We start from the raw sequence: 11529 nt of genomic DNA on the forward strand, positions 1-11529 counted from the left end.
GGCTGTCTTCTTCTCGGACAGTCGTGGCTGTCCGGTAGGACGGCCACGACTGTTTAAGGAAGACGGCCATGGCCGTCTTCTAGATCTGGAAGGAGGGCAACGACCATGGCCGCCGCCCTCGTTCCAGACGGAGGGGACTGGAACGAGGGCGGTGGCCATGGCCGTTGCCCTCATTCAAGATCTAGAAGACGGCTATGGCCGTCTTCCTTCGGCGGCCATGGCCGTCCTACCGGACAGCTAAGGCTGTCCGGTACGGATAGACGGTGGCTGTTTTTTTTTAAAAAAAAATAATTTTAATATTATTTATTTATTTAAAAAACTAATATCTTTAATTTTTAATAAATAAAAAACATTTTTTTGAAAAATAAAATAAAAATGACACGTGGGAACACCTCACAAATTTGACCTGATAAACAAGTCAATTTGGACTTAATTGTACAATTTTACCAGTTTAGGGGACTTGAATGGAGCTGTTTTTACTTAGGGGACCCAATTGCACTATCCACTTGACTTAGGGGGCCAATTTGACACTTTTCCCTTTAAATTAAAATTTTTAATTAAATATTTTTCACGAAGTAACCACGTTAGTTTAGAAAGTGATCGAAAGTCCAACCCACATGGGTTTAACTTACTGTCCAGTAGACAGTATTTTGGGTGATAGGTATTATTCCTCGGGGTAGGCATACGTACCATGGTCGGTATCAAGACTATAGCACGAAACAGGTTCGAACCGACCGTTGCCGACCCGGGTTAGACCTCTTCCCTACCACCCCAAAGCACCGAGCCAACGTGATTGGTTTCCAGACAAATTCAACATATCCTTGGCCTGTCCCGATCTATATAGCTCGGACCGGCCTCCTGACTTGACTCCAGCAACTACATTCCGTGTTTTTGGGAACATCTGGCTACACGTGTGCGACTCTCCTTCCGCCCCGACCAGGACCTATGAATGCATTCCACGTGCCTAGCATGCCAAAGGATAGGAATTTGTCCCCTAGCCACTACTATAAATACCGCATTTAATGCTGAGTAGGGAATCTTTTGGCTGTTTCTAAATTCTAGAAGTTAAAGAGGAGCTCGGAGATCTCTGACCTACTGTCACATTGCCTGGGCCCAAACACTTGAACTAACGAGTTGTCTTGATTCAGGACCTCATCCTGGGCCAACCTTAATTCGTAATCTGTAGTTCTTATGGTCTGTATTTGCTATATCATGTGGGAAGAGACATGGTTCAAAACTTGGCAGTTGCAGTGTGAGGATTATCTTCAAAAGGGGCAGATCTCTTATGTTTATTGGTATTGAGTATTGACCTTATCTGTTAAGCTACTGAGTTGGGGATTCAACTGGATTTTAGATAGAAATGATCCAAAATGGAGAAGAAAAGACTAAAATAGGACACTTTTTAAAGTTGTACAATATTAAAAAAAAAACTCATTTGGGACTTGAGTTTCAAAATTGTACACTTTTTGTTCGCTATAAATACAAGAAACGTTTCTCAATCATCGCAATTTCTAATATTTTAGCAGCAAAAAAATTCATTTTGAAGTTTTAAGAAATTCATTTAACAGAAATCCAAATAAATTTTTTCATGTGCAACTTTGAAAAGTGTTATGGATTATATTTTAGTCTCTTCTTCCCCGTTTTGGATCATTTCAGTTATTTTCCCTCAACGGCTATTGGGGGAGGGGAAGAAAATGAAAGTCCACTTTAGTAAGAGTCCGCGCCAAAATCCCAACCGCCCCAAGTCGGCAACCGTATATAAACACCGTTGGCGCCTAATTCATTTCAAGCGCTTAATCTCAACTGTATCATCGGAGAGCTATTCAGAAATCTCTACCAGACTCGCATTTCTACTGTATTCGTGTCCGATCTCTCATCTCCGATCTTCGAGAAAACTAAATTTTCATAGAGTTCTGCTCATCATTTGTTTCGATTTAAGGATTTCCGACTTCTAGTGTTCACATTTAGTTCAGAAAAGCTCAGGCCTGAGCAACGTGAGGTCGTATATCTAGGGTTTCGATGAAGTGTTAGCTTTGATTTCGAAATGAGTAAGCTCGTAGGACTATCCGGCCTGAGTAGCCTGGATCGAGTTAAATCGCTAACTGCTTCCCGTTCCGGAGTTGCACAGAGTTTTTCAATTCCTGCGCGCGTCTCTTCCGACTCAGTTTCTGCGGGAAGCTTCGTGAATTTGAAGCTAACAGCGGGTAATTTGTTTAGTTTTCTGGTATTTTTCTTTGAATTTCTAAGGAAAAGTGTCTTTTGTTGTTTTTGTTGACAAATTACTGTTATTATTTGTACCAGAGAAGTTGGTGAAGGAACAAGCTTCTGCAAAAACTGATCTTCAATTAGCTGTAAAGAACCTCTCTATCTTGAATGGCCTATGATACTGGCTTTTACAATCTTGTTTATATTAGGCTATTGATGGAGTAGTCAATTTCTTATGGTTGTTATCATCATTGGAATTGAATTTTCTGATCGTGAATGAATACAGTACTCTAAGCTGAAGAAATTAACAGAAGACATCGGTGTTCTGGAAGAAAAATTACAAAATGCCTATAATGAAAATGCCAAATTAAAAGTGAAGCAAAAAGAAGATGAGAAACTTTGGAATGGACTGGATTCTAAATTCTCTTCAACAAAGACCTTGTGTGATCAACTCACTGAGACTTTGCAACACTTAGCTGGTCAAGTTCAAGAAGGTAAGTAACTTGATGCTATGAACTCTCTTTGAAATGGTACCACTTCGAGAATTGATACTAAATTCACAACTTGCTCTGTAGCGGAGAAAAATAAAGCATTTTTTGAAGATAAACTATCTGCATCATCAGTTGCTCTTGATAATTTGCATGACCAAATGAAGGCCCTGTCACTAAGGGTGGAATCTTTAGAAGAGACTATCAGAAATTGTAAGATCTCCATTTCTTTGCTAGCCTTTCTGTCCCTAACCAGGCAACTTGCTTTTACATATATCTATTCTTTAAATATTTAGTATGTTTAGTTTGATGACATGTTTCTAAATTTTTATTAAGGTGGGAAGGAGCTGAAGGAACTTGGTGTTGAGAAGGAGAAAATGGAGGAATATTTCAGGGATGAACAAAATAAAGCCACCAGTATAATTGCCGAAAAAGGTATAATGTCTATGCAGTAAGCTATTCATAGGAAATTTGGAACTCACTTTTTAAATTGCAGCTTAGCTGTTGGGAGTTTTAGTGCCTTAAAGAATATTATGCATAAAGGAGTATAGGAGTTGGAGTTACTTTGTGGACTAGGAAATAGAGAGATAAGTCATGTTGGTATCTTTTCTGCTTTGTGAAAAAAACCACCTTGTAGCTTCAAATTCAGATAATTATTGATGAATAATGTGCATTGAACAACAATGAAAGTTGCTCTGACATTGATGTGTCCTCAGTCTGAGAAAAAGAGAACCATGCTCTATAACAGATTTCAATTCATGGAGAGGTGATGTTTTTCTTGTTTTCTTTTATTTTCTATAAAGATGAATATTATGGCACTCTTAGTTTCATCTATACGTGCAGTGCAAGTTAAATAAATTGAGTTAATCGGTGGAAGTAGTATACATGATTCAATACATTTAAATTGTACTTTGTATGAGGCTGAGCTCATTTAAATTAAGTTGTGACACTCTGAGATCTTCTTTCTTCTCTTTACTATCTCAACCTTCATTTCTGGATTGATTCAGATTTTAGATACAGTTTATTTTTATTTCCTTGATGATAACACACGCCAAATATACTCAAGACTAGGTTTCAATTTATTTGTTTCTTATCAACCTAGTAAATGTTCTGGACAACATTTAAACATGTTCTGGACTAGGCTTCAGGCTTTTCTGTTTTTTATTTTTATTTTTATTTTTATTTTTTTATAGCACCTGGCTTCTGACCACAAAAGAAAATACGTTTTATCTCCAATATTTTCTCTATGTTGTTAAGGCTATCTACCTCTATCGCTTTCTAGCATTAGCTGTTTGCTGAAAGAACCAGGTAACATGTTTTCTACTTATCATAATTTTGTTGAGAATAGTGCCTTCCTATGACCTACATATTTACATTCAGGAGTTATAAATGATCTCATCTGAATGTTTCCATGTATGGTTGCTCCAAACAGTAAGTAGATATCCTCCCTGTGAATACTAGTTATTTGTTGTAACTCGGGCATGAAATCTGGCACAACAGCTTTATTGCTAGGAGCCTAGGAGTTGACTTCAGAAAGCTTCTTGTGTGTGAACCCATTGAATTTATTTATTTATTTTGGGGAGGGGGAGGAGGTGGTGAGGCTGGTAGGTTGCAAGATGTTTCTGGAGGTGTGTGTACACAACCTCTGGTCAATTCTTTCTACACATGCACAATCCCTACAAGCAATTGTTTGTTTATAGGAATTGCATGGTGCTACCTATTTTCAGAATAGGAGTATTATTGGGCAGTTCAATCAGAAACTGCACAATGCATGGTTATCTAAAGTTAAATATCTTTGTTTCTGACAATACATTATCATCTAATCTTAATAGAGTATTTTTCTTTGTTTCATAAGGATGCAATGATAAAGTATTGCAATTGTTCTCCAAAAGTTAATACCTCACATTATTGTTAGGTTGTTCACATCGGTTCATGTCACCAATGCCTAGTGCCAAATTGATATTACTATTTCAGTTCGTCTGATGTTTGAAAAGTACTTTTTGAGCTTCAAATGATAAACTTTATTTATGTTCTTTCCTTGATTAGATGCTACAATCCAGAAACTTGAAGCAACTGCGAAATCTGATGGATTGGAAATGGAGACTTTGAAGTCTAAATTGGAAGAGTTGAATCTTGAATCAAGACAGAAAGGAGATGAATTGATAAATTTGAGCAACATCTCACAGAATTTAGAGAAAGAGAAGTGTGAACTTATATCTAGCAACAAAGATGTTGCTGACAGATTAGAAATGGCACTTCAGGAAGTAAAGAACCTTCATGATTTTGTCAATTTTCTGGCTATGAAACTCACTGAATTGGATAATCAAAGTCGAACCTTTTCAGAGAAGGTCATTCATCTTAATGCTTTATTTGACAATTGGTTTAAGATGGTCCATGAAGAGAAAGAACTTGCCGGTCAACATGCTGGAAACAAATTTGACCAGCTCCACAATCAGTATACATGTATTGTTTCAGAGAGAAATTCTCTACAATTGTCTAATCAGGACTTAAACAATAAGATCATAGCAATTCAGAAAGATCAAGAATGTGCAATGGTGCAGCATGCAGAAGAATGTCATTTAACAGAAGAGAAAATTAGGAATTTAGAATCTGAAATAGAAAGCCTTTGCTCTAAGAAAATGAAATTGGAAGTGCTGGTTACTAACTTGCGGGGGGATATTGAAACTTTATCAGAAAATTCAAAACTATCTGATAAGAACATGGTAAAACTCTTCCACAATTTTGGATTCTTATGTGCTGCTATTTGGCTTCATTTGATGTAATGAATTTAACTATGCAGCAAGAGGTGCTATCAAAGCTTGCTCAATTAGAAATTGAGAACAAGGATTTCACAGACAAGCAACAGTTGGATCTAATGAAAAAAGATGACGAAATTAATCATTTGCAGAAGGAAATTGAGAAATATGAAGAACGTCTGGGATCACTGGACAACCAAATCAGTCAGATCACAAATGCACTGGAGGAGAAAGATCGACATCTTTTGGAACTTAAGAACAGGGAGAAAGAGTTGGGAGATCAAAAGGCTGAGGTGTTCTAACACATTCATCTTATTATTATCTATTAAAAGTATAACCAGTTGAATGTATTTAACACCTTGTAATTGATCACAGATTCAAGAATCTTTGATTGACACCGAAAGCAGACTTACAGAAGCTAAGAAGCAGTATGAACTGATGTTAGAAAGTAAGCAACTAGAGCTTTCAAGGCATTTAAAGGATATATCTCAAAAAAATGATCAGGTCAACTTCTATAAGTAATTAATTCATTTATATGTTGTATAAACTTTACATTTTTGCAACTGACCCTGTCAGGCTTTTTGATCAGGCCATTAATGAAATACGGCAAAAATATGAGATGGAGAAGGTGGAGAGTATCAACCTTGAGAAGGAAAAGGTTTGCTGATTGTTCTTTATTAGTTTTTTAATAATTATTCTATGTAAGTGTGTTTTTCACAGGTTTCATGTTCAGGCTGACAAACTTGTTGGAGAGATGAAAAAGAAATGTGAGCAGCAGCTTGTGGAATGCAAAGAAGAATCTAGGCAGTACTTGTTGCGTGTACGAGAAGAACATGCTGTTCTTGTATGTAGTAAAATACAATTTGAAAGACTTGATTATTTTCCATATAAAAAACTTGTTGTAGTAAACAACATTGGATTGTCTCAGTTTAAGCCTGAATAACTTTGCAGGTTAGTTGCATTCAACAAGAACATGACAAGAGGGAAATGAATCTTTTATCCTGTCACAAAGATGAGATAAAGCGCATCCAACTTCATGCCGAAAATGAATTGAGAGAAGTGCTTGCCTTATGACTATTTCTGTGTCCATGCTTAATATTTGATATTTCACATCTTGTTCTATTGGTGGTATGTGATCTGCGTCGCTTTTACAGAAAATAATATCACTTAGGAATGAACATGATGGTCAGTTAAGCACTTTGAAGTGTAAGCATGAGGATGAGTGTAGAAGACTGCAGGAGGAATTGGATATTCAGAAATCTAAAGTATCTCCTCTGAATTACTTGCTGTTAATATTAGTTGTACTTTCATTACTATGTTCATTTTATATTTCAATTCCAGGAGGAGAAGCAAAGGGCTTTATTGCAGATGCAGTGGAAAGTAATGGGTAACAATTTGGGAGAAGACCAAGAAGTAACTTCTAGGAAGGTTTGACTTTATAGTTTATACATCAGATATATTCCTACTATATTACAGTATTGCAGTGTGAATTTAAGCTCTCTGCTGTGTTCAATTTTTTTTACAACTGCAACTCATAAGAAAATACTTAATCCTGTTTCCTCTAACTGAAACTACTTAGCATACTCCATACTATAAAATGATAAACTACTTATTATGCCAGTGATTATAATTCCTTGCTATATATTCCGTCCACAAAAAATGGTCAAAAGGGAAAACTCAGGGATTTAGGAAATAGTATTTAATGTTCTGCTTGGTATTTAATTTATTCGATTATTTTCAGGCTTATCCTTCATAAATGTAGTTTTCTTTTTTAAGTCTAACTTAGCAACTTTATTTACAATTTAAAATGGAATAGTATTCTAGTACTCCATATAGTATATGATAATTTTATGGTACATCTAAAAATAGTAAGTAGGCCAAGCACCTTATAGTTTATGGTACACCTTGTAATTTTAGAAGAAGTCTTGTGTTCAATTCCCCTTGTACCTAAAAAAGGTTGTAAGCAGGAATGTTTTGACAAACAGATGGGGTATAGAAAAGAATGATGATATTGGCATATAATCCCTGTTATATTATTTGACAAATTAGTGAAAGCTTAAAATTTTTAATTGTACACATCTAAATGCAAAGGATGCCATAGTTTCTCTTGCATGATGCTAATGCTTCATATTTGAAATAGCTTATCACACCAATGGAAAGATCAGAACTAGGAAGTGAGCCCGTGAGGCTCTCATCACAAGGGGTATGGAGAAGAATGATGTATGCAGCCTTACCCCTATTTTTAGAGGGGTTGTTCCAAATGCTTGATCCCATGGCCTAATGGTCAATAGGTGAACAATTGGTCACATATCGTGGCCAAATATAATTTTTGCTAGCACACCAATAGAATGAACAAAATGAAATAATTTTTTGGAGCTGCTATGTGATTTCTTCTAACGTAAAGAAGGAAGTGAAATAAGTTTCATTATTTATTAGTACAGTGATAATATAATGAGTATTTAGATTTATGTTTGTCTTATCTTTGAGAGATGGGAAAGCATCTTCCTATGTGGGATTTTGAATGTGGAGAGTATGGCCACTTGTGTAAATAAAATCATGCCATCATATCTGGATTGAAAACTGTATCATTTGCAGAACTATTCTGTTTCATCAGCAAAGAAAAAACATTCTGAAAATGGAAAATGGGACCATCATGCAGTAGACCAAGAAGAAGTACAGGAGAAGGTATGCATCAAAAGAAAAGATGATTCTTTCCTTTTTGTTCAATGTCTGCAATACTATGGCCCTCATAGCTTATATTTCTTTGGTTTTCTCTAGGATTCCACTTATTTGAGAGCAAATGGAACACCGGTGTCAAACTTGCTTAGGAAAGTGGACAAGGTTAATACAGGAAGTGTTATGAGTCTTCCTAAGAGTAGAAAGGTAAGGACCACAATGAATTAGCAATTAATGCATTCATGGTGTGGCTGTGGAAGATAATTTAAAGCTTAGGCTGCATATGCCTTTATTTCTGTCCAATGGATTGAACTTTAAATCTGCAAAAGCAAAAGAAAACAAAAAGCATGTTCATATTACATTTTATTCTAACTTCTAAACATAGGTGGCCTGTCTTAGCCTCTTGACTTTTTCATTGATGGGTATATCTTCTTAGATAATGCCAAGTATTATTTCAGCACTTTATTTTCATCTCTATCAGTGAAAAAGGACTACCAACCCCCTCCCCTTCTCCAACTAGCCCTTTTTCTAGTTTTGACTTCTTAAAAGTTTATATTCCAGGTTACCCATCATGAATATGAAGTTGAGACAAAAAATGATGGAACAGTTACCAAAAGGAGGAGAACAAAGAGCACAGTCATGTTTGGGGCACATGTATTCATTCTTTAACAATTCATGCTATTTTCTTCACTATGTATGACTTTATATTCATAGTTAGTACTATGAGAAATACAGAATAATCTAATCCTACATAACTTTTTGGTTAGAATCAGGAGATGAGGAAGCCAAAGAAGAAAGAAACTCCAAAAGCCAATACTCCAAGACATGCTTTAAAGGTATTGATCTTTCCTAGCAAGGTTCCAATTTCCTGTGGTTTTCCTTTAGAATCCTAGATTAATTAATTGTACAGTCATGAAAGATTCAACTATAAACTCTACAATCTGCCCAATCAAGTTGTACCATTAGCCCATTAGGAATTCTGTTTTCCATATCTGTTCCTTTGTTAACTGATTCTAACATCTACTATATCAATGTAGGGAACTAAGGAGACAGTTCGTACAAAACCTGCCAATATAGGTGACTTGTTCTCTGAAGGATCTTTGAATCCATACACAGATGATCCATATGCATTTGATTAGAGGTACTTGCATCTCATTATACTCAAAAAATTACGAAATTATTAATCTGCACTATATAGTCTCTAGTCTCCAACTCTTTGAATCAGTGTTGCAACTTGCAAGTTTGATGGGGTGTTTGGTATAGCTTATGTAATTAGATTTTTGGTTTATTGATAAAATAATCACTTTTCTACATATTTGCATAAATTGTGGAGTATGATTTGTAAACACCTTTTAGCTTATTTAAACAAAAAATCTCTAAGTAACTTGAAATAGACTCTGGATTATTCATAATTCATAATCATAGGCTTTACCAATGCGTAATAAATCTCTTTCTTCTACTACCCAAACACTCAACTTACCATGTGGTTGTATAAACTTAAGTTCACTTTGCAGTATTGTATAAATGCAGTTGTTATCCGGCATACAACATCCGAGCCAACCTCTCAGTTTTTACCAACTTTGCACTATCAACGGATCAAATATTTTCTTACGTGGTTAACTTTCATCAACCAAAGAGAACATTTCTGTGCTATGACAATGGGTTTACGGGGTGCAAAATGTTTTGAAAATTTCTCACTCATACATTTGCAATGCCTAATACCATCTTGTTTCAATTTTTGTTTCTTTATTTTTTCAATTATGTTCTCGTATTTCAGTATTTCAATTCTTATGCCAGATTTAAATTAAGTAATATGCCTACTGGGAGAATTCTCAGCCAATTATCTTTAATATTTCTCAGGTGCAGAAAATGTGGACTTCTTGTTCAACGTTCTGGCCTGCTCATTCTATCTGAGAAAATATCTGCGTGTATTCTTTTGTCTATTGCGACGAGCAGCTATTTGTGCACATTTTGAAACTGATGCTTGAAAATGTACAAAAAGAACCAATCAGTAAACCGCAGAAGGAAGGTTGTTGTAGATATTCATACACAATCAGACAATTACAATGTATATATAGTTTGTACAAAAACTCTTGCTGTGGAAGAAAGGCAGACATACTGATACTGATCACTCATAGTTGCCAATTTAATGCTCCTCAATAACTACTTTTTTGAACTTTTTTTTGAAAACACTTTTTTGAACTTTAATTTGAGGAGAATTAAGAAATGCTGGCTCACTGGCTGTTAAAGATGTAATGCGTCAGTGTGTGTGTTTTTTTCTTTTGGTATCAAATTACAAATGAGTAAATATAATTTTTGATCTCACGAGTATTAGCAAAATGATAGTTTTAGTCCACATGTTTAACTACAGTCAATTTTGGTCCTACAATTACTGTTTTCGTGCTAAAATTGATCATGTCGGTCACCACTCTGGTTAAAACATGCTGAGATGACAATTTTGTAAGGATATTTGTGTCCATCCATGTTTAATATGCCAATTTCAGCACGAATAAAAGGGATTTCAGCCTTAAATCAATATTCTTCTTCTTCTTCTGCAAAAGTATAAGGCTTTAGGTTTCCAATGTCAAGTTGTTCCACTCATTTGTCTTCTTCTTCGAATAATAGAAGAAGCATGAGTATGGAGAGTGGATTACAGTGACACAATGTCGATGTGGCCAATGAAATGAAAGAGTTTTTTCCACTTTTGGTCCTATGACTTTAGTATCTTCGTCAATTTAGGTACACGACTTTCATTCCGGACATAAGTAGTACTTGACTTTGATTTTTTTGCCACTTTTAGTCCTTGACTTTGATTTTTTTTTTCCACTTTTAGTCCTTTCGGCCATGTGAGCGACAACTTTTAATCGAAATTAACAAATTGTTGTGTCATTAAGGGTAAAAGTGTCTTTTGATAAAGCCCTAAATATACTTATAAATAAAATCATAGAAAAAATAGGAAAAAGAAACGTTATTTGCTTGTTCTGCTTCGCTTTTTAAGCGACAACTTTTAATCGGAATCAACAAATTGTTGTGCCATTAAGGGTAAAATTGTCTTTTGATAAATTCATAAATACATTAAACGTTATTTACTCTTAATGGCACAACAATTTGTTGATTTTGATTAAAAATTGTTGCTCTTATGGCCGAAAGGACTAAAAGTGGAAAAAAAAATCAAAGTCAAGGACTAAAAGTAGCAAAAAAATCAAAGTCAAGCACTACTTATGTCAGGAATGAAAGTCGTGTACCTAAATTGACGGAGACACTAAAATCATAGGACCAAAAGTGGAAAAAACTCTGAAATGAAATTAAAGACTTCATACACCGCACATAATACAAATCGAAGGTTTTGGAGATGCCCAATAAGTGGAGTAATAAACTAATTTTTTTAAAAAAAATTATATGAC

The 11529-nt window shown here is 35.3% G+C and overlaps 1 protein-coding gene across 4 annotated transcripts; it reads left to right on the plus strand.

Annotated features, from left to right (window-relative positions):
- The first annotated feature begins 1686 nt into the window (after positions 1-1686).
- Positions 1687-10347, plus strand: LOC116019352 (synaptonemal complex protein 1-like). 4 transcript variants are annotated; one of them, XM_031259525.1, is made up of 19 exons: positions 1687-2204; positions 2302-2351; positions 2492-2699; positions 2781-2906; positions 3030-3128; positions 4740-5416; positions 5494-5742; positions 5825-5953; positions 6039-6107; positions 6183-6293; positions 6401-6508; positions 6604-6714; positions 6791-6877; positions 8045-8134; positions 8228-8332; positions 8675-8779; positions 8893-8961; positions 9163-9266; positions 9986-10347. In XM_031259525.1, exons 1-18 carry the CDS (start codon positions 2045-2047, stop codon positions 9262-9264), a joined length of 2655 nt encoding a protein of 884 aa, XP_031115385.1. In that variant the 5' UTR covers positions 1687-2044; the 3' UTR covers positions 9265-9266; positions 9986-10347. The 4 variants fall into 4 exon arrangements, with proteins under 4 accessions (XP_031115385.1, XP_031115386.1, XP_031115387.1 ...); XM_031259526.1 differs by having other exon boundaries at positions 8899-8961; XM_031259527.1 differs by having other exon boundaries at positions 8687-8779.
- Positions 10348-11529: the final 1182 nt, after the last annotated feature.

The sequence above is a fragment of the Ipomoea triloba genome, chromosome 5, assembly GCF_003576645.1.
Source record: "Ipomoea triloba cultivar NCNSP0323 chromosome 5, ASM357664v1".
Taxonomy (NCBI): Eukaryota; Viridiplantae; Streptophyta; class Magnoliopsida; order Solanales; family Convolvulaceae; genus Ipomoea; species Ipomoea triloba.